The sequence below is a fragment of the Pecten maximus genome, chromosome 2, assembly GCF_902652985.1.
Source record: "Pecten maximus chromosome 2, xPecMax1.1, whole genome shotgun sequence".
NCBI classification, from domain to species: Eukaryota; Metazoa; Mollusca; class Bivalvia; order Pectinida; family Pectinidae; genus Pecten; species Pecten maximus.
Genome location: NC_047016.1, coordinates 54,858,064 through 54,881,887, shown reverse-complemented (window position 1 = coordinate 54,881,887; position 23,824 = coordinate 54,858,064). Strand labels below are relative to the sequence as shown.

Genomic DNA, 23,824 nt, shown 5'->3' with positions numbered 1-23,824 from the left:
AACCGAATGGGAGACAACTCCATATAGCAAAATTTAAGATGGGGATTACCATGGGGGCATGCACCCCAATGATACAGATATAAGAAGTATTAATCATTTTTATTGGCTGGGGAAAATTGGGCACAGATCGAAAAAGTGGACCGTCTAGTGAAAGCCCATCTGATGTGACAACTGGACCGTCTATAGTGAAAGCCCATCTGATGTGACAACTGGACCGTCTATAGTGAAAGCCCATCTGATGTGACAACTGGACCTTCTAGTGAAAGCCCATCTGATTTGACAAACCCTCACTATAATGGTTGAAATACACTACAAACATGATTTCGTTCATGCACTAATCAGTCAAATTTTGTAATATTAAAATGTTTAGCTCGTCTAAATATATTTTTACCCACAGGCAAAGTTGAATCAAAGACATATATATATATAATGTATTGTAACCTGTTCAAACCAAACTGTATGATAAGAAAACCAATTTAAATCTGTATCTGTATTTGATCAAATCAGAAGGAATTCCTGTATAAGGTTTTACATGTGTTTAATGTGTAAACTGAATATCAGCTTTTATAAAGGATATTTAAGATATTATTGTATGGAACAAAGTTTTTCAGGATTGAGAGTGCTGTTTGTGTGTGCCTCCCCATTTAATTGTCACTCTATAGTTTTGATGACTGTTATTGAATGTAACAAATCATTGTATAGACAGAAAAATCATACATGGCTTGTATTTTTGTGGATTTTCAAAAAACTCAAACCAGTGAGAAAATGACAGCTCTATATAGATAGAGTGAATTTTTTGCATGTTAACATAGCATACAATATATTAAGATATTATCAACTTTCTCCTTTGACGGATGATTATTCAATAGTTTACATGTGTATGAGGTACAAGTCTCGCAACAGACTCAAAAGTTGTACAACTGTTGTGGTGTGTTGATAGGCTTGAAACAATCACAAGATTCAATCCAATCCTTTGGCTAGGATGCAAGCATGTGTGGTATTAAAAGGTATTCTTTTTGTTAAGCTTAACTACTTTACTTAAGATTTTATTGAATGTTGACATTGTCTATAAATGTATCAGTCAGAATTAGAAGTGTACATGTTTCTAAAGGCTCATGTTTCTAAAGGCTCATGTTTCTAAAGGTGTTTCTAAAGGCTCATGTTTCTAAAGGCACATGTTTCTAAAGGCTCATGTTTCTAAAGGTGTTTCTAAAGGCTCATGTTTCTAAAGGCTCATGTTTCTAAAGGTGTTTCTAAAGGCTCATGTTTCTAAAGGCACGTGTTTCTAAAGGCTCATGTTTCTAAAGGCTCATGTTTCTAAAGGCTCAAAGGCTCATGTTTCTAAAGGCTCATGTTTCTAAAGGCTCAGGCTCATGTTTCTAAAGGCTCATGTTTCTAAAGGCTCAAAGGCTCATGTTTCTAAAGGCTCATGTTTTTCACTATTTTTTAACCTCACTGCTCTCTGCAAGTGTTCTTGTTGTTATTCATGTGAACTGCTGAGGTCAAAACATACACGCATATATACAACATAGAATTGGACCAACAAAGATTTAATTGGTTATTGCAAACAGTACAATGGATTTTGTTTATACCAGTGTTTTGCAGACATGCTGTAAATCCTGAGTACAAGCATGAATTACAGTACCAATGATTATTGGTATGGTGATGGAAATAGGTTTTATCTTTACAGTTCTGTCAAAACAAACACTTAAATATGCAATAAAACTTTAAACTTCAATGACAATTTCAAATTGAGTCTGTACATGATTAGTTTATCATTAAATGAGTAGGTTGTTTAAATTGTGTACATGTATGTAGTGTTTAGTGAGCATGACAGTAAGGAAAGTCCATTTTTATAATTTGATAAATCATAAATTTAGTCTTTTAATATTTTAGGTTTTCTGTTTTTTATCTCAAATAACTATTTTGTATGCAATGTTTAGATTTGTACATTTACGCCTGACAAATCAACATCAAGATCATTTACGCCTGACAAATCAACATCAAGATCATTTTCCATAAATGGCAGTATTTACAAAACAATTGTATATTTTTTTTAAGTATTTCTGTGATTTACAGATCCGAGGCTGTACACAAACATAGGGTTGTACTAATCATGTCAATTAATCAAAATAAGAATCTGGGGGAGTATACCCACCACAGAAATGAATCTGTATACATTATTATATATATGTACCTAGTGACCTAGTGAGATGTTATTGTACATATGGTGAAATACAGGTGATAGGCTGGGGGCTCACAAATACTACCGGGAAATTAACTCAGAAAAGACAAAAAATGGTACAACATTTGACCTATCTGCTCAAGTAAGAATAAGCTAGACTGTGGACGTTCACCACTGACTTGCTGTGGACATATACCACTGACTTGCTGTGGACGTATACCACTGACCTGCTGTGGACGTTCATTACTGACCTGCCCTGGACATATACCGCTGACCTGCTGTGGACGTATACCACTGACTTGCTGTGGACGTTCACCACTGACCTGCTGTGGACGTTCACCACTGACCTGCTGTGAACGTTCACTACTGACCTGCCCTGGACGTATACCGCTGACCTGCTGTTGACGTTCATCGCTGACCTGCTGTGGACGTATACCACTGACCTGCTGTGGACGTATACCACTGACCTGCTGTTGACGTTCATCGCTGACCTGCTGTGGACGTATTCCACTGACCTGCTGTGGACGTTCACCACTGACCTGCTGTGGACGTATACCACTGACCTGCTGTGGACGTATACCACTGACCTGCTGTGGACGTATACCACTGTCCTGCTGTGGACGTATTCCACTGACCTGCTGTGGACGTATACCACTGACCTGCTGTGGACGTATACCACTGTCCTGCTGTGGACGTATACCACTGACCTGCTGTGGACGTATACCACTGACCTGCTGTGGACGTATACCACTGTCCTGCTGTGGACGTATACCACTGACCTGCTGTGGACGTATACCACTGACTTGCTGTGGACGTTCACCACTGACCTGCTGTGGACGTTCATTGCTGACCTGCCCTGGACGTATACCGCTGACCTGCTGTGGACGTATACCACTGACCTGCCCTGGACGTATACCACTGACCTGCTGTGGACGTTCACCACTGACCTGCTGTGGACGTATAGCACTGACCTGCTGTGGACGTATACTATACTGACCTGCTGTGGACATTCACCACTGACCTGCTGTGGACGTTCACTACTGACCTGCTGTGGACGTATACCACTGACCTGCTGTGGACGTTCACCACTGACCTGCTGTGGACGTATAGCACTGACCTGCTGTGGAAGTATACCACTGACCTGCTGTGGACGTATACCACTGACCTGCTGTGGAAGTATACCACTGACCTGCTGTGGACGTATAGCACTGACCTGCTGTGGACGTTCACCACTGACCTGCTGTGGACGTATAGCACTGACCTGCTGTGGAAATATACCACTGACCTGATGTGGACGTATTCCACTGACTTGCTGTGGACGTATACCGCTGACCTGCTGTGGACGTATACAGCTGACCTGCTGTGGACATATATACCACTGACCTGCTGTGGACGTTCACTACTGACCTGCTGTGGACGTATACCACTGACCTGCTGTGGACGTATACCACTGACCTGCTGTGGACATATACTAAACTGACCTGCTGTGGACGTATACCACTGACCTGCTGTGGACGTATACCACTGACCTGCTGTGGACGTATACCACTGACCTGCTGTGGAAGTATACCACTGACCTGCTGTGGACATATACTAAACTGACCTGCTGTGGACGTATACCACTGACCTGCTGTGGACGTATACCACTGACCTGCTGTGGACGTATACCACTGACCTGCTGTGGACGTATTCCACTGACCTGCTGTGGACGTATACCACTGACCTGTGGACGTTCACCACTGACCTGCTGTGGACGTATACTATACTGACCTGCTGTGGACGTATACCACTGACCTGTGGACGTCCACCACTGACCTGCTGTGGACGTATACTATACTGTTCTGCTGTGGACGTATACCACTGACCTGCTGTGGATGTTCACTACTGACCTGCTGTGGACGTTCACCACTGACCTGCTGTGGACGTATACTATACTGACCTGCTGTGGAAGTATACCACTGACCTGTGGACGTTCACCACTGACCTGCTGTGGACGTATACTATACTGACCTGCTATGGACGTATACTATACTGACCTGCTGTGGACGTATACCACTGACCTGCTGTGGATGTTCACTACTGACCTGCTGTGGACATTCACCACTGACCTGCTGTGGACGTTCAATACTGACCTGCGTTGGCTTGCTTTGAGTGGTGGTGCATGTATATATTGTATTACTGTGATGACCAAGTATTTAGTTATATATCCCAGTTGTCATATTAGCTTTTCAGCTTGATAGGTTTTTTTCAGAAATAAAACAGTAGATTTGTTTTGAATATGTTGAATACTTGGTTAATATTTTAAAAGAATATTAGACAGATCTGTAAGAACTAAGTATATATATGTAACCAGACAAACAAGTATTTCTGATCTTAGTTCTATTTTATGTATTATTATGTCTGTAACTAAGAATTTCAATGGTGGACAAATCTACAGTTTTTTTTCCTGTATAGCTTTGTAATACATTATTACCATTATAACTATCAAATTGAAACCTAAGGAATTTTCGCTAAATAAATTTTGTTTTACATAAATACGTTAAGGTGCTCTGGAGAGCTGAACATGTGATATTAGATGTGTTTAACATTTCATTACATATTTACATGAATTAAGGCTGGAGTTTAAATATATCTTTTATTTGCTTTCTCATTTTTAATTGCTAACTTGGAATATTTGCATGTTTCCTGCAAATAAATTTAAAGCTATTTACTTTTGCCTTTAAAAAAAATATAATGGAGGCGTTATAAACATAAACTTTTTTTGTAATCATTTACATCACTTCATGTTCATCTCATTCATAATTTAAAGACAATTGTAAAGAATTCACAGGTGTATCCTTTTTGTTGCATTACAGTGTTTCAATACAAAATGATGGTATTGTGGAGAAATTTATAATTTATGATATACCATTTAGCAATAACATATTGTATTAATTGATATGTGTTAGTGTTATGTGTAAAACATTGTGGTGCCCTGCCTGTGACAAGTCAAGGTTTGGTATCAATCCCCTATTATATCCCTAGGTCTACACTAGAGAGATGAGAGTAAGCCCCCTCCCTCCCTTACACCCCCTAGGTCTACACTAGATTGATGATAGTAAGCCCCCTCCCTCCCTTACACCCCCTAGGTCTACACTAGATTGATGATAGTAAGCCCCCTCCCTCCCTTAAACCCCTAGGTCTACACTAGAGTGATGAGAGTAAGCCCCCTCCCTCCCTTACACCGCCTAGGTCTACACTAGAGAGATGAGAGTAAGCCCCCTCCCTCCCTTACACCCCCTAGGTCTACACTAGAGTGATGAGAGTAAGCCCCCTCCCTCCCTTACACCCCCTAGGTCTACACTAGAGAGATGAGAGTAAGCCCCCCCCCCCCCCCCCCCCCCCCCCCCCCCCCCCCCCCCCCCTTATTTACGCCCCTATATCTACATCAGTGTGATGATATAGGGCCTGTATTAATTTTTCTGTAGGATTATCACAGGTAAGGGCACACATCCGTTGTGGAAGCTACTTATTATTGTTTATGTGAGGATGTAATCAAAGTATTGTGGATGTTGATATTGTTCTCAGATCTGTCAATAAAATATATGTTCTTCAAAGACCACAACTTGGTTTGTCATTTTTATAACTAGATTAATGCACAATGTCTGTCCATCTGGCATCACCTTTACCCTTCAAACAGCATGCTGGGTTAAAGGGCTACAAAATGTGCTCAAATGAATGACCTTGAAAATGACCGTGAACATAGATCAAGGTCACAAGAGTTATGTGTTAAATTTTTAAATGATTTCTCATGAATCGGAGGTCCACCAGTACTATGCTTGGATTAATGGCTATCACGTTTGTTCAACTGAATATCTTCAAGTTCACAGGAGTAAAATGGGTTAAAATCCTTTATACGACTTCTTTCCGGATCCTGGTGTTTGACCATTGATATGTTAGGATGAATGGCTTCCAAATCTGTAATTATGAAGTGTGTAAATCATTTCAACGACTCCTCATTAACCAGCAGGAGGCCAAGGTTTTTTTTCCATTTTGGACCAGTTGTATGTTGGGATTAATGGCTAATTTAAGTGTTGAAAAGAATGTCCTTGACCTACTTTAAATGTCACCAAGGTCAAATGTATTCTATATTTCTTCTTTTTAATAACGATGTTGAAGTATATTATGGATGACTGAGGGAGATTAGGAATGATTTGGGACCAGTAGTATCCTGGCATAGAATGATAAAACTTTGTTTTAATGTAAATGAAAAGGTTATCGTCTTAGTATCCACATAAATGAAATAGAGTACCTAAATCAACTTCAAAGCTTCATTCGCTGCTGGTGGGGTCGCAGGTGCAATTGGTCTTGTATTTATATCTTACAAAATATTTCAGATCCAAATGGGTGACCAGTAGGCTTGTCATACATGACCATTGTTCTAAAATAAGGTAAGATTTTAGAGATCAAAATTTAACATCAAATAGTCTGTTTGATGTACTGAATGTTTTGTATTATAACATGTCTCTGTATAATTGTCAAGGTAAACGAGATAAACAGTCGCTTCCTCTGTACGAACATCCCCTAACGCCATCTCCATCTAAATACCAGGGTATCCAGGACATGGACTGTCGTGTTTGGTGCTTCCTACCACACCAAACAAACATGGAATGACTGAGTTAGTCATGCAGCTAATCTGTACGTCTGTTCACTGTCAGAGATGTATATAGATTGATCAGTGTGTCTGTTCACTGTCAGAGACGTATATAGATTGACCAGTGTGTCTGTTCACTGTCAGAGACGTATATAGATTGATCAGTGTGTCTGTTCACTGTCAGAGACGTATAAAGATTGACCAGCACGTCTGTTCACTGTCAGAGACGTATATAGATTGACCAGTGTGTCTGTTCACTGTCAGAGACGTATATAGATTGATCAGTGTGTCTGTTCACTGTCAGAGACGTATATAGATTGACCAGTGTGTCTGTTCACTGTCAGAGACGTATATAGATTGATCAGTGTGTCTGTTCACTGTCAGAGACGTATATAGATTGACCAGTGTGTCTGTTCACTGTTAGAGACGTATATAGATTGATCAGCACGTCTGTTCACTGTCAGAGATGTATATAGATTGACCAGTGTGTCTGTTCACTGTCAGAGACGTATATAGATTGATCAGTGTGTCTGTTCACTGTCAGAGACGTATATAGATTGATCAGTGTGTCTGTTCACTGTCAGAGACGTATATAGATTGATCAGTGTGTCTGTTCACTGTCAGAGACGTATATAGATTGACCAGTGTGTCTGTTCACTGTCAGAGACGTATATAGATTGATCAGTGTGTCTGTTCACTGTCAGAGACGTATATAGATTGACCAGTGTGTCTGTTCACTGTTAGAGACGTATATAGATTGATCAGCACGTCTGTTCACTGTCAGAGATGTATATAGATTGACCAGTGTGTCTGTTCACTGTCAGAGACGTATATAGATTGACCAGCGTGTCTGTTCACTGTCAGAGACGTATATAGATTGATCAGTGTGTCTGTTCACTGTCAGAGATGTATATTGATTGATCAGTGTGTCTGTTCACTGTCAGAGACGTATATAGATTGATCAGTGTGTCTGTTCACTGTCAGAGATGTATATAGATTGATCAGCGTGTCTGTTCACTGTCAGAGACGTATATAGATTGATCAGTGTGTCTGTTCACTGTCAGAGACGTATATAGATTGACCAGCGTGTCTGTTCACTGTCAGAGACGTATATATATTGATCAGTGTGTCTGTTCACTGTCAGAGACGTATATAGATTGACCAGCGTGGCTGTTCACTGTCAGAGACGTATATAGATTGACCAGCGTGTCTGTTCACTGTCAGAGACGTATATAGATTGACCAGCGTGTCTGTTCACTGTCAGAGACGTATATAGATTGACCAGCGTGTCTGTTCACTGTCAGAGACGTATATAGATTGACAAGCGTGTCTGTTCACTGTCAGAGACGTATATAGATTGACCAGTGTGTCTGTTCACTGTCAGAGACGTATATAGATTGATCAGTGTGTCTGTTCACTGTCAGAGACGTATATATATTGATCAGTGTGTCTGTTCACTGTCAGAGACGTATATATATTGACCAGTGTGTCTGTTCACTGTCAGAGACGTATATAGATTGACCAGTGTGTCTGTTCACTGTCAGAGACGTATATAGATTGATCAGTGTGTCTGTTCACTGTCAGAGACGTATATAGATTGACCAGCACGTCTGTTCACTGTCAGAGACGTATATAGATTGACCAGTGTGTCTGTTCACTGTCAGAGACGTATATAGATTGACCAGTGTGTCTGTTCACTGTCAGAGACGTATATAGATTGACAAGTGTGTCTGTTCACTGTCAGAGACGTATATAGATTGACCAGTGTGTCTGTTCACTGTTAGAGACGTATATAGATTGATCAGCACGTCTGTTCACTGTCAGAGACGTATATAGATTGACCAGCGTGTCTGTTCACTGTCAGAGACGTATATAGATTGACCAGCGTGTCTGTTCACTGTCAGAGACGTATATAGATTGACCAGTGTGTCTGTTCACTGTCAGAGACGTATATAGATTGATCAGTGTGTCTGTTCACTGTCAGAGACGTATATAGATTGATCAGTGTGTCTGTTCACTGTCAGAGACGTATATAGATTGATCAGCGTGTCTGTTCACTGTCAGAGACGTATATAGATTAACCAGTGCGTCTGTTCACTGTCAGAGATGTATATAGATTGACCAGTGCGTCTGTTCACTGTCAGAGACGTATATAGATTGACCAGCACGTCTGTTCACTGTCAGAGACGTATATAGATTGATCAGCGTGTCTGTTCACTGTCAGAGATGTATATAGATTGACCAGCGTGTCTGTTCACTGTCAGAGACGTATATAGATTGATCAGTGTGTCTGTTCACTGTCAGAGACGTACACTTTGTATATAGATTTAGGTATTGTTTACCTGATGTTTTTGCTATCGTACCCGTAACGTACATACACAGTACAACATCCTAATTACTGCAGGAACCGTACACATGATAATAGTGTGGAGATGAACATGAAAGAGTGAAATAAGTATAAGAGAACTCCAAGGGTAGGCGAGATGTTTTATGATGGAAGAAGGGGTGAACCCAGGATCTGAACCCTGGCATCCCTCAAACGAGAGCTTCCATGATGGAAGAGGGGTGATCCCAGGATCTGAACCCTGGCATCCCTCAAACGAGAGGTTCCATGATGGAAGGGGGGTGAACCCAGGATCTGAACCCTGGCATCCCTCAAACGAGAGGTTCCATGATGAAAGAGGGGTGTACCCAGGATCTGAACCCTGGCATCCCTCAAACGAGAGGTTCCATGATGAAAGAGGGGTGTACCCAGGATCTGAACCCTGGCATCCCTCAAACGAGAGGTTCCATGATGAAAAAGGGGCGAACCAAAGGTCCCAACCCCGGTATACAATTTGTATATATAATTTTCCTGGGAAAAGAAGTCAAGTTTAAATTTCAGAAAGAGTGTTGAGAGCTATTACTATACATCTTGCTGGTCAGAACAAGACAGAGACAAGAGTCTCGCAAGTTATTATCTACATACAAACAAAGAACAACCCCAAACTTAGAAATGATAAAATAGACAAGTCTGGCGGCATGATCGTAATTGGAAAGTTAATATCTACATACAAACAAAGAACACAATTAACTTACGTCAGCTACACTCAATGAGTCCATATATTGTTGACGCGTCCTTACCGGTGACATAACCAGATTCTACCCCTCAATATTGACAGAAAATAATACCCCGTGCTATTAAGTTGACGTATTTGAATAAAAATGATTTTAAAACGATATTTTATAAACAATATGACCATTATTTAATTTTGGTTTATTAGCCTTTATTCTGATGAGTGGTCCTGATTCCTTATCTGGCATTAGTGTTATCTCCACAGGTCGATAGGCGAGTTTATAGAGGAGAAGGAATGTCCGGGTGTCGCCAACCTTATAGTGCTCCCACTATCTCACCCCCACTTTCCGGTATTACGGGCGCATGGTCAGTACTTACTGGGAACTTACGCATGTATCTGATATGCGCTAAGATATCTTGATCCCGCTTTACACAACAGCGGAAGACTAATATTCCAGAAATATTTCAAGTGTTATTCCAGTTACGTAGCTGCCAGTTCTGATGTTTAACATGAGACCTATATGACATTGTGATGTTGGTTCTATGACCATGTCTCTTTAAACCTCGTCACCCGACTTGTGTACGGAGTCGGTAAAAATATCTAACGACTTGTTAATTTCCGTTTAAAATCAAAATGGATCGTCGCACATGCGGATGGATACTAATATTGCTAGGGATCTGTGTGACGTACGGCCAAGGTAAAGTTATAAAGTCCAGTCCTTTAAGTCCTACAGTAGCTCAGATTTAGTTAAACTGTATTATCATTATTATTATTTTGTAATATATATTAATATTCGGACTCCCTCCTACTTGGTTAATGTACACAAAATAACCTTTTATACCGTCTTATTTCGACATACATCTACTTTGGCTGAATTATGTTTTAACCGCTGACCCCCACGACTGATTCGCCCATGTGAAAAGTCATCATATTAACATATACAATATACAATAAACACGTACCTATACTGTCCACGGACATCGACCCGTCTGCCAATGAAAGGTTAACACGACAGGTCACTCAGGTGCGATTATAACGTAATTTTCGTCATTAGATGGGTTTATTTTATACCGTGGGTTCAACTTTCTACATTTTTGTGACAGGTATAGTCGGGTGGCTCAGTGCCGTGTTAGCTTGGGTACCCAGAACAGACGTGTGACTCAACCAGAACGATTAACATATCAGGTTTTCATTAGGCTAATTTCTGATGTTACAATGTTAAACATGTTATATAACTCGTCTTCAACTTTGTAAAGCAAAACGTATAATTTCATATATATTCGGTCGATTTTCATATTAATAATTACAAAATGTTTTTTTAACGGAAATGTCTAAAGCCAGTGTTAATTAATCACATTATGGACATTGGACAGGTCGGTTATGCTACATCTGTGGGTACAACAAGCCGACGGACGGCCGGATAGGAATCCAGTGTACGAACGATACAGCCAAACTCCCTGGTCCTCCTACAAACTGTTCCAACGATCGGGTTTGTACCTTCGACGTCCAGTTTCTCCGAGGTCAGTCACATGGTGATTCTAGATCTATTACAATGTTGGTAATTCTATTACGATGTTGGTAATTTTATGACGATGTTGGTAATTATATTATTATGTTGGTAATTTTATTATGATACTGGTAATTCTATTATGCTGTTGGTAATTCTATTACGATGTTGGTAATTCTATTACAATGTTGGTAATTATATTACGATGTTGGTAAATATATTACGATGTTGGTAAATATATTACGATGTTGGTAAATATATTACGATGTTGGTAATTCTATTATGATGTTGGTAATTCTATTATGCTGTTGGTAATTCTATTACAATGTTGGTAATTATATTACGATATTGGTAATTATATTATGATACTGGTAATTCTATTATGCTGTTGGTAATTCTATTACAATGTTGGTAATATCCTCATGTAGGACTACGCCCCTTTTCATATAGAACTACATCCCTGTTCGTGTAGAACTACATCCATGTTCGTGTAGAACTACAAACTACGCCCAATTATGTGAACTTTGCCCCTTTCATGTAGGACTACGCCCCTTTCATGTAGAACTATGCCCTTGTCATGTAGAACTATGCCCTTTCATGTAGAATTACGCCCCTTTGAGTTAGAACTACGCCCTACTGGTCTGTAAGATAGATTAGCATAGCCTCATGTTGAATACAAATATCTCATCTGATCCAAGAAATTTTTATCTATTTTCGTTGCAGTAGGAATATAATACCAATATTTCCTTAAACAAACAACCCCCCAAAAAACCAACAAATTTCGACGAAATTCTTATCAATTTATTTTATTGACCATATAATATTATATGAAGTATGAAGTTTGCAAATCTAAGTAGTTGTTTGTCCATTAATTTGTGGGGTGCAACACACAAACACATATGCATGGAGAGGTCTGATGCTTTAATTGTGGAAAAGCATTCTTAAAGTACATGTAACATTCATTTCTTATAAAGTTGACGACAAAATTATTTTGACAGGATGAATCGTGAATTCACCCGACAAATGTATTGAGTGTCCACGGCGTAAACTCTCTCGGAAATCTACCACAGAATGGGATATTCCTTCATGTTTAAAACATTAGAAAATACAAATTCCTTACAAATATTTAAGAAGATGACATACACATTAACTCTTACGACATGTATATATATATTTAGAATATAATAATATAAATATAATGTAAACGGAGCCATACAGTACAGACACAGTAATGATATCTCTCACTGTTCCAAACGTTCTACTGTTCAGATGGTCAATCACATCCCGTGCTAAATGGCTTCTCCTTTCCATTCCTTCCTTTCTTGAATAATCCGTTTCCACTGCCCCGACTATTACTGAAAGACACTCTACTTGACTACTTTACATTTTACTAACGGCAGAACCATGTATAACGTTCGAACACCCCTACACACACAATCAACCGTTATCACCAATACATTTGCGTCCACACTTACACACATTCGCAAGTTTGTCATTTTTACCGAGGATACTTGATTTAAATCTCTTCAGAGAAAATGCATACCGGCCGATTAAATATTTTATTTAAAATAATCCCTGTTGTTGATTGGAATGTGCATTTGCAAAAATTTAGGGAAAATACCATTTGATAAGAATATAATAAAAAATTAATACAAATCCACCAAGTATAACTAATAGCATCATTGACCCACCGTTTCCCCGTCGCTTTCTTGGCTTCTATTACCCACGTAGGGATTGGTCTTTAATTATAAAGTAGAAATGGCGGTAAATAGACACTTTCCATTTTTTAAATAATTATTTCAATCATGATATTGGGCTTAATCCTACTTAAGGATCTTGTTTATCTAAAAATGGTTGAAAAATGTTTTTATCAACAAAATTAAAGAAGTTAGATGGGTGTGCGCAATTACGTTCCCGATCGTCTTCAAACCCAGAAATAAACACAACTTTACAACAGTTCCCATGCGCAGAGATACACGAGCGCACATCTGGTTACATACTTGTTTGTGACGAAGCATTTGTACATCTAACAATGTAATGTTTGATTTTAAATGAATTTGATTGAACTGTATTTAAATAATGAAAGTGTGTGAACGTACCCAACTCTATATTTCTGCGTTGGTAGGCAGTACTTTGTTGTAGAATTTCTTCTTGTTACACTCGTTTGACGCAAAGATCTTAACTGATTGGCTAGCCTCTGGCCTTTGAACACGGACTGCTTTTATCATCGCTCATAATTTTTGTTGTCGTCTGTCAATCAAAAACCGATAGCCGGCAGGTTAGGTCGGTGTCATTTGGTTCGAATATTGTCGCCAACAGATCAAAACAACACTTTTTTATCATTCCACTTACCTTTATTGCGTGTTTCAAACACACCAATGCAAAATTCCATTTTGGAACATTTGTCTCCTGTCAGTAAACTGATAGGCCTAAAAAGATTTCACGTAAACACACACATTCATCAGCAGTCCAGCTTAGTGTATTTCTGTGATTGGTGTGTGTGTCCAATAGTGTATTTCTGTGATTGGTGTGTGTGTCCAATAGTGTATTTCTGTGATTGGTGTGTGTCCAATAGTGTATTTCTGTGATTGGTGTGTGTCCAATGGTGTATTTCTGTGATTGGTGTGTGTGTCCAATAGTGTATTTCTGTGATTGGTGTGTGTGTCCAATAGTGTATTTCTGTGATTGGTGTGTGTGTCCAATAGTGTATTTCTGTGATTCGTGTGTGTCCAATAGTGTATTTCTGTGATTGGTGTGTGTCCAATAGTGTATTTCTGTGATTGGTGTGTGTCCAATGGTGTATTTCTGTGATTGGTGTGTGTGTCCAATAGTGTATTTCTGTGATTGGTGTGTGTGTCCAATAGTGTATTTCTGTGATTGGTGTGTGTGTCCAATAGTGTATTTCTGTGATTCGTGTGTGTCCAATAGTGTATTTCTGTGATTGGTGTGTGTCCAATAGTGTATTTCTGTGATTGGTGTGTGTGTCCAATAGTGTATTTCTGTGATTGGTGTGTGTGTCCAATAGTGTATTTCTGTGATTGGTGTGTGTGTCCAATAGTGTATTTCTGTGATTGGTGTGTGTGTCCAATAGTGTATTTCTGTGATTCGTGTGTGTCCAATAGTGTATTTCTGTGATTGGTGTGTGTCCAATAGTGTATTTCTGTGATTGGTGTGTGTGTCCAATAGTGTATTTCTGTGATTGGTGTGTGTCCAATAGTGTATTTCTGTGATTCGTGTGTGTCCAATAGTGTATTTCTGTGATTCGTGTGTGTCCAATAGTGTATTTCTGTGATTGGTGTGTGTGTCCAATAGTGTATTTCTGTGATTGGTGTGTGTCCAATAGTGTATTTCTGTGATTGGTGTGTGACCAATAGTGTATTTCTGTGATTGGTGTGTGTGTCCAATAGTGTATTTCTGTGATTGGTGTGTGTCCAATAGTGTATTTCTGTGATTGGTGTGTGTCCAATAGTGTATTTCTGTGATTGGTGTGTGTGTCCAATAGTGTATTTCTGTGATTGGTGTGTGTCCAATAGTGTATTTCTGTGATTCGTGTGTGTCCAATAGTGTATTTCTGTGATTCGTGTGTGTCCAATAATGTATTTCTGTAATTGGTGTGTGTCCAATATTGTATTTCTGTGATTGGTGTGTATCCAATAGTGTATTTCTGTGATTGGCGTGTGTCTAATAATGTTTTCTGTGATTGGTTTGTGACCAATAGTGTATTTATGTGATTGTTGCGCATCCAATAGTGTATTTCTGTGATTGGTGTGTGACCAATAGTGTATTTCTCTGATTGGTGTGTGTCCAATAGTGTATTCCTGTGATTGGTGTGTATCCAATAGTGTATTTCTGTGATTAGTGTTTGTCCAATAGTGTATTTCTGTGATTGGTGTGTATCCAATGGTGTATCTCTGTGATTGGTGTGTGTCCAATAGTGTATTTCTGTGATTGGTGTGTGTCCAATAGTGTATTTCTGTGATTGGTGTGTGTCCAATAGTGTATTTCTGTGATTGGTGTGTGTGTCCAATAGTGTATTTCTGTGATTGGTGTGTGTGTCCAATAGTGTATTTCTGTGATTGGTGTGTGTCCAATAGTGTATTTCTGTGATTGGTGTGTGTCCAATGGTGTATTTCTGTGATTGGTGTGTGTGTCCAATAGTGTATTTCTGTGATTGGTGTGTGTGTCCAATAGTGTATTTCTGTGATTGGTGTGTGTGTCCAATAGTGTATTTCTGTGATTCGTGTGTGTCCAATAGTGTATTTCTGTGATTGGTGTGTGTCCAATAGTGTATTTCTGTGATTGGTGTGTGTGTCCAATAGTGTATTTCTGTGATTGGTGTGTGTGTCCAATAGTGTATTTCTGTGATTGGTGTGTGTGTCCAATAGTGTATTTCTGTGATTGGTGTGTGTGTCCAATAGTGTATTTCTGTGATTGGTGTGTGTGTCCAATAGTGTATTTCTGTGATTCGTGTGTGTCCAATAATGTATTTCTGTGATTGGTGTGTGTCCAATAGTGTATTTCTGTGATTGGTGTGTGTGTCCAATAGTGTATTTCTGTGATTGGTGTGTGTCCAATAGTGTATTTCTGTGATTCGTGTGTGTCCAATAGTGTATTTCTGTGATTCGTGTGTGTCCAATAGTGTATTTCTTTTCTGTGATTGGTGTGTGTGTCCAATAGTGTATTTCTGTGATTCGTGTGTGTCCAATAGTGTATTTCTGTGATTCGTGTGTGACCAATAGTGTATTTCTGTGATTGGTGTGTGTGTCCAATAGTGTATTTCTGTGATTGGTGTGTGTCCAATAGTGTATTTCTGTTATTGGTGTGTGTCCAATAGTGTATTTCTGTGATTGGTGTGTGTGTCCAATAGTGTATTTCTGTGATTGGTGTGTGTCCAATAGTGTATTTCTGTGATTCGTGTGTGTCCAATAGTGTATTTCTGTGATTCGTGTGTGTCCAATAATGTATTTCTGTAATTGGTGTGTGTCAAATATTGTATTTCTGTGATTGGTGTGTATCCAATAGTGTATTTCTGTGATTGGCGTGTGTCTAATAATGTTTTCTGTGATTGGTTTTTGACCAATAGTGTATTTATGTGATTGTTGCGCATCCAATAGTGTATTTCTGTGATTGGTGTGTGACCAATAGTGTATTTCTGTGATTGGTGTGTGTCCAATAGTGTATTCCTGTGATTGGTGTGTATCCAATAGTGTATTTCTGTGATTGGTGTGTGTCCAATAGTGTATTTCTGTGATTGGTGTGTGTCCAATAGTGTATTTCTGTGATTGGTGTGTGTGTCCAATAGTGTATTTCTGTGATTGGTGTGTGTGTCCAATAGTGTATTTCTGTGATTGGTGTGTGTCCAATAGTGTATTTCTGTGATTGGTGTGTGTCCAATGGTGTATTTCTGTGATTGGTGTGTGTGTCCAATAGTGTATTTCTGTGATTGGTGTGTGTGTCCAATAGTGTATTTCTGTGATTGGTGTGTGTGTCCAATAGTGTATTTCTGTGATTCGTGTGTGTCCAATAGTGTATTTCTGTGATTGGTGTGTGTCCAATAGTGTATTTCTGTGATTGGTGTGTGTGTCCAATAGTGTATTTCTGTGATTGGTGTGTGTGTCCAATAGTGTATTTCTGTGATTGGTGTGTGTGTCCAATAGTGTATTTCTGTGATTGGTGTGTGTGTCCAATAGTGTATTTCTGTGATTGGTGTGTGTGTCCAATAGTGTATTTCTGTGATTGGTGTGTGTCCAATAGTGTATTTCTGTGATTCGTGTGTGTCCAATAATGTATTTCTGTGATTGGTGTGTGTCCAATAGTGTATTTCTGTGATTGGTGTGTGTGTCCAATAGTGTATTTCTGTGATTGGTGTGTGTCCAATAGTGTATTTCTGTGATTCGTGTGTGTCCAATAGTGTATTTCTGTGATTCGTGTGTGTCCAATAGTGTATTTCTGTGATTGGTGTGTGTGTCCAATAGTGTATTTCTGTGATTCGTGTGTGTCCAATAGTGTATTTCTGTGATTCGTGTGTGACCAATAGTGTATTTCTGTGATTGGTGTGTGTGTCCAATAGTGTATTTCTGTGATTGGTGTGTGTCCAATAGTGTATTTCTGTTATTGGTGTGTGTCCAATAGTGTATTTCTGTGATTGGTGTGTGTGTCCAATAGTGTATTTCTGTGATTGGTGTGTGTCCAATAGTGTATTTCTGTGATTCGTGTGTGTCCAATAGTGTATTTCTGTGATTCGTGTGTGTCCAATAATGTATTTCTGTAATTGGTGTGTGTCAAATATTGTATTTCTGTGATTGGTGTGTATCCAATAGTGTATTTCTGTGATTGGCGTGTGTCTAATAATGTTTTCTGTGATTGGTTTTTGACCAATAGTGTATTTATGTGATTGTTGCGCATCCAATAGTGTATTTCTGTGATTGGTGTGTGACCAATAGTGTATTTCTGTGATTGGTGTGTGTCCAATAGTGTATTCCTGTGATTGGTGTGTATCCAATAGTGTATTTCTGTGATTAGTGTTTGTCCAATAGTGTATTTCTGTGATTGTTGTGTATCCAATGGTGTATCTCTGTGATTGGTGTGTATCCAATAGTGTATTTCTGTGATTGGTGTGTATCCAGTAGTGTATTTCTGTGATTGGTGTGTATCCCATAGTGTATTTCTGTGATTGGTGTGTATCCCATAGTGTATTATTGTGATTGATGTGTATCTAATAGTGTATTTCTGTGATTGGTGTGTATCCAATAGTGTATTTCTGTGATTGGTGTGTATCCAGTAGTGTATTTCTGTGATTGGTGTGTATCCCATAGTGTATTATTGTGATTGATGTGTATCCAATAGTGTATTTCTGTGATTGGTGTGTATCCCATAGTGTATTTCTGTGATTGGTGTGTGTCCAATAGTGTATTTCTGTGATTGGTGTGTATCCAGTAGTGTATTTCTGTGATTGGTGTGTATCCAGTAGTGTATTTCTGTGATTGGTGTGTATCCCATAGTGTATTATTGTGATTGATGTGTATCTAATAGTGTATTTCTGTGATTGGTGTGTATCCAGTAGTGTATTTCTGTGATTGGTGTGTATCCAATAGTGTATTTCTGTGATTGGTGTGTATCCCATAGTGTATTTCTGTGATTGGTGTGTGTCCAATAGTGTATTTCTGTGATTGGTGTGTGTCCAATAGTGTATTTCTGTGATTGGTGTGTTTCCAATAGTGTATTTCTGTGATTGGTGTGTGTCCAATAGTGTATGTGATTGGTGTGTATCCAATAATGTATTTCTGTAATTGGTGTGTGTCCAATAATGTATTTCTGTGATTGGTGTGTGTCCAATGGTGTATTTCTGTTATTGATGTGTATCCAATAGTGTATTTCTGTTGTTGGTGTGTGTCCAATAGTGTATTCCTGTGATTGGTGTGTATCCAATAGTGTATTTCTGTGATTAGTGTTTGTCCAATAGTGTATTTCTGTGATTGGTGTGTATCCAATGGTGTATCTCTGTGATTGGTGTGTATCCAATAGTGTATTTCTGTGATTGGTGTGTATCCAGTAGTGTATTTCTGTGATTGGTGTGTATCCCATAGTGTATTTCTGTGATTGGTGTGTATCCCATAGTGTATTTCTGTGATTGGTGTGTGTCCAATAGTGTATTTCTGTGATTGGTGTGTATCCAGTAGTGTATTTCTGTGATTGGTGTGTATCCAGTAGTGTATTTCTGTGATTGGTGTGTATCCCATAGTGTATTATTGTGATTGATGTGTATCTAATAGTGTATTTCTGTGATTGGTGTGTATCCAATAGTGTATTTCTGTGATTGGTGTGTATCCCATAGTGTATTTCTGTGATTGGTGTGTGTCCAATAGTGTATTTCTGTGATTGGTGTGTGTCCAATAGTGTATTTCTGTGATTGGTGTGTTTCCAATAGTGTATTTCTGTGATTGGTGTTTGTCCAATAGTGTATGTGATTGGTGTGTATCCAATAATGTATTTCTGTAATTGGTGTGTGTCCAATAATGTATTTCTGTGATTGGTGTGTGTCCAATGGTGTATTTCTGTTATTGATGTGTATCCAATAGTGTATTTCTGTTGTTGATGTGTATCCAATAGTGTATTTCTGTTGTTGGTGTGTCCAATAGTGTATTTCTGTGATTGGTGTGTGTCCAATAGTGTATTTCTGTGATTGTCGTGTGTCCAATAGTGTATTTATGTGATTGGTGTGTATCCAATAGTGTATTTATGTGATTGTTGTGCATCCAATAGTGTATTTCTGTGATTGGTGTGTGTCCAATAGTGTATTTCTGTGATTGTTGTGTGTCCAATAGTGTATTTCTGTGATTGTTGTGCATCCAATAGTGTATTTCTGTGATTGGCATGTGTCTAATAATGTATTTCTGTGATTGGTGTGTATCCAATAGTGTATTTATGTGATTGTTGTGCATCCAATAGTGTATTTCTGTGATGGTTGTGTGTCCAATATTGTATTTCTGTGATTGTTGTGCAACCAATAGTGTATTTCTGTGATTGGCATGTGTCTAATAATGTATTTCTGTGATTGGTGTGTGTCCAATAGTGTATTTCTGTGATTGGTGTGTGTGTCCAATAGTATATTTCTGTGATTGGTGTATCCAATAGTGTATTTCTGTGATTGGTGGTTTTGTCCAATTGTGTATTTCTGTGATTGTTGTGTATCCAATAGTATATTTCTATGATTGGTGTGTATCCAATAGTGTATTTCTGTGATTGGTGTATCCAATGGTGTATTTCTGTGATTGGTGTGTATCCAATAATATATTTCTATGATTGGTGTGTGTCCAATAGTGTATTTCTGTGATTGGTGTGTGACCAATAGTGTATTACTGTGATTGGTGTGTATCTAATAGTGTATTTCTGTGATTGTTGTGTATCCCATAGTGTATTTCTGTGATTGGTGTGTCCAATAGTGTATTTCTGTGATTGGTGTGTATCTAATAGTGTATTTCTGTGATTGGTGTGTGTGTCCAATAGTGTATTTCTGTGATTGGTGTGTGTCCAATAGTGTATTTCTGTGATTGGTGTGTCCAATAGTGTATTTCTGTGGTTGGTGTATCCAATAGTATATTTCTGTGATTGGTGTGTGTGTCCAATAGTGTCTTTCTGTGATTAGTGTGTATCCAATAGTGTATTTCTGTGATTGGTGTGTGACCAATAGTGTATTTCTTTTATTGATGTGTGACCAATAGTGTATTTCTGTGATTGGTGTGTGACCAATAGTGTATTTCTGTGATTGGTGTGTGACCAATAGTGTATTTCTGTGATTGGTGTGTATCCCATAGTGTATTTCTGTGATTGGTGTGTATCCAATAGTGTATTTCTGTGATTGGTGTGTGACCAATAGTGTATTTCTTTTATTGATGTGTGACCAATAGTGTATTTCTGTGATTGGTGTGTGACCAATAGTGTATTTCTGTGATTGGTGTGTATCCCATAGTGTATTTCTGTGATTGGTGTGTATCCAATAGTGTATTTCTGTGATTGGTGTGTGACCAATAGTGTATTTCTGTGATTGGTGTGTATCCCATAGTGTATTTCTGTGATTGGTGTGTGACCAATAGTGTATTTCTGTGATTGGTGTGTGACCAATAGTGTATTTCTGTGATTGGTGTGTGACCAATAGTGTATTTCTGTGATTGGTGTGTATCCCATAGTGTATTTCTGTGATTGGTGTGTGACCAATAGTGTATTTCTGTGATTGTTGTGTGACCAATAGTGTATTTCTGTGATTGGTGTGTGACCAATAGTGTATTTCTGTGATTGGTGTGTATCCCATAGTGTATTTCTGTGATTGGTGTGTGACCAATAGTGTATTTCTGTGATTGTTGTGTGACCAATAGTGTATTTCTGTGATTGGTGTGTGACCAATAGTGTATTTCTGTGATTGTTGTGTGACCAATAGTGTATTTCTGTGATTGGTGTGTGTCCAATTGTGTATTTCTGTGATTAGTGTGTGACCAATAGTGTATTTCTTCAATAGTGTATTTCTTTTATTGATGTGTGACCAATAGTGTATTTCTGTGATTGGTGTGTGACCAATAGTGTATTTCTGTGATTGGTGTGTGACCAATAGTGTATTTCTGTGATTGGTGTGTATCCCATAGTGTATTTCTGTGATTGGTGTGTATCCAATAGTGTATTTCTGTGATTGGTGTGTATCTAATAGTGTATTACTGTGAATGGTGTGTATCCAATAGTGTATTTCTGTGATTGGTGTGTGTCCAATAGTGTATTTCTGTGATTGGTGTGTATCTAATAGTGTATTACTGTGAATGGTGTGTATCTAATAGTGTATTACTGTGAATGGTGTGTATCCCATAGTGTATTTCTGTGATTGGTGTGTGTCCAATTGTGTATTTCTGTGATTGTTGTGTCCAATAGTGTATTTCTGTGATTGGTGTGTATCCAATAGTGTATTTCTGTGATTGGTGTGTGTGTGTATCCAATAGTGTATTTCTGTGATTGGTGTGTATCCAATAGTGTATTTCTGTGATTCCTGTGTGTCCCTTTTTGTGATTTATTTCTGTCTAGTTGACGAAGATAAAAATAGAAGTCATCATTTTCAGTGTGTTACATACAATACTTCTTTTTCTCCAGCATCCAATGAGGTAGTGTCTGTGAGTCGGAACTGCCTGCCGTCTTCTGCCCCTCGTTCCAACATGTGCCTCGACGATTGGACACACCGGCAGTGTACCTACTCGTGTGGTACAGACTTGTGTAACAACATAACGGTACAGGAACTTTACCGCCGATACGGGGACACGGATGCCAACTCTGCACAATCATTCACCAGAATTGTCTCCCCTGCGTATATTATTCTGGCTGTCTGTATTGTCTGGGTCGTTAAGAGACGGACCAGTCCCTAATTGCTAAAAGGTTAACGAGTGAGCTTTGTGTCATTTCATAATCCGGAAGTCTAGAATATCATTCTTTGGGCGTCGATATTGAATTATTAAATAGTGGAAGTTTTTTTTATATATATAACCAAGATGTATGTTTATATTTCGGTGTTTTGCTGTATTGTCTCATTGTCAAGATATTGTCCTAAATGGGCCTCATTGTCATAGTTTAAAGCTCAGTATCATTTTTGCAAGGGTTAGGGTTAGTAATACCTGACTACCCTGGTGTTGATACATCAATAACCACTTCTGATACCAAATGCTGTTCAAGCGACACCACAACCATGAAAGATATCTAAAGATGTTATTTTATTATATGATTCCAATTGATATTATACGTTATTCTTTAAACAATTTTCCAATTTTAATTCGTTTTTACAACAATAAATGAATATATATATATATCTATAACATGTTTAAAAACATTTTAAATTGTAATGAATGATAATTATTAATGTTATATAAACATTTTGTTTGTGTGTAACTGCACGTTTTGCAGTGGACTATTGGTAAATAGACCAGTAAATGATATATTTGATATCGTTGTGACACTAGCCAAAACGTTATTGGCTGAACACCTGTGTGAGGTGTAGAATTTTTTAATGTGATATTAGTAAAGATGTTCGACCTTAGACTTGCCTGTAATAGCTTTGGTCGGCATGCATTTTGTTTTCCATGCCTTTTAGAGCTTTACTTCGATATTAAAACCATTCTAAAGTTTTGACAGTGTTTTCTTGTAATTTTGAAACATTAAGGGTAAACAAGTTTATATATGCCGTCGCGAAACTCCGTGTTCATTTCCCATCATAACCAATTTCTTCCTTTTGTTCTCTTCATCAGAAACCTTACATCATTCCTTGAATATTTTGTCCACTCCATCAGAAACCTTACATCATTCCGTGTATACTTTGTCCTCTCAGTCAGAAACCTTACATCATTCCGTGTATACTTTGTCCTCTCCATCAGAAACCTTACATCATTCTGTGTTGACTTTGTCCTCTCTATCAGAAACCTTACATCATTCCGTGTATACTTTGTCCACTCCACCAGAAACCTACCATCATTCCGTGTTGACTTTGTCCTCTCCATCAGAAACCTTACATCATTCCGTGTATACTTTGTCCTCTCCATCAGAAACCTTACATCATTCCGTGTATACTTTGTCCTCTCCATCACAAACCTTACATCATTCCGTGTATACTTTGTCCTCTCAGTCAGAAACCTTACATCATTCCGTGTATACTTTGTCCACTCCATCAGAAACCTTACATCATTCCGTGTATACTTTGTCCTCTCCATCACAAACCTTACATCATTCCGTGTATACTTTGTCCTCTCAGTCAGAAACCTTACATCATTCCGTGTATACTTTGTCCACTCCATCACAAACCTTACATCATTCCGTGTATACTTTGTCCTCTCAGTCAGAAACCTTACATCATTCCGTGTATACTTTGTCTACTCCATCACAAACCTTACATCATTTCGTGTTGACTTTGTCCACTCCACCAG

General features: G+C 38.5%; 2 protein-coding genes across 22 annotated transcripts; one reads left to right on the top strand and one right to left on the bottom strand.

Moving 5' to 3' along the window:
• Positions 1-1,904: 1,904 nt before the first annotated feature.
• LOC117322538 (hepatocyte growth factor-regulated tyrosine kinase substrate-like) lies at positions 1,905-5,552 on the bottom strand. 21 transcript variants are annotated; one of them, XM_033877531.1, is made up of 6 exons: positions 4,222-5,552; positions 3,569-3,979; positions 3,231-3,518; positions 2,701-3,108; positions 2,605-2,652; positions 1,905-2,412 (listed from the first exon to the last, which is right to left on the bottom strand). In XM_033877531.1, the coding sequence occupies exons 2-6, from the start codon at positions 3,773-3,775 to the stop codon at positions 2,278-2,280; spliced, it is 1,086 nt and encodes a 361-aa protein (XP_033733422.1). In that variant the 5' UTR covers positions 3,776-3,979; positions 4,222-5,552; the 3' UTR covers positions 1,905-2,277. The 21 variants fall into 21 exon arrangements, with proteins under 21 accessions (XP_033733422.1, XP_033733419.1, XP_033733413.1 ...); XM_033877528.1 differs by having other exon boundaries at positions 2,605-3,108; XM_033877522.1 differs by having other exon boundaries at positions 1,905-2,628; positions 2,677-3,108.
• A 4,674-nt stretch (positions 5,553-10,226) lies between these two features.
• Positions 10,227-23,033, top strand: LOC117322536. The gene is made up of 3 exons (XM_033877507.1): positions 10,227-10,571; positions 11,248-11,394; positions 22,011-23,033. Exons 1-3 carry the CDS (start codon positions 10,508-10,510, stop codon positions 22,277-22,279), a joined length of 480 nt encoding a protein of 159 aa, XP_033733398.1. The 5' UTR covers positions 10,227-10,507; the 3' UTR covers positions 22,280-23,033.
• The last annotated feature ends 791 nt before the right edge of the window (positions 23,034-23,824 follow it).

Excerpts from the sequence above, each read along its gene's own strand:
- LOC117322538 (XM_033877510.1), bottom strand. The coding sequence starts at position 3,775 with ATGTCCACAGCAGGTCAGTGGTATACTTCCACAGCAGGTCAGTGGTAT. Across the intron at positions 3,519-3,568 it reads GTAGTGAACGTCCACAGCAG|GTCAGCGGTATACGTCCACA; the intron begins GTCAGTGGTATA and ends CGTCCACAGCAG. Across the intron at positions 3,183-3,230 it reads GTGGTATACGTCCACAGCAG|GTCAGTATAGTATACGTCCA; the intron begins GTCAGTAGTGAA and ends TGTCCACAGCAG.
- LOC117322536 (XM_033877507.1), top strand. The coding sequence starts at position 10,508 with ATGGATCGTCGCACATGCGGATGGATACTAATATTGCTAGGGATCTGT. Across the intron at positions 10,572-11,247 it reads CTGTGTGACGTACGGCCAAG|GTCGGTTATGCTACATCTGT; the intron begins GTAAAGTTATAA and ends GACATTGGACAG. Across the intron at positions 11,395-22,010 it reads CGACGTCCAGTTTCTCCGAG|CATCCAATGAGGTAGTGTCT; the intron begins GTCAGTCACATG and ends CTTTTTCTCCAG.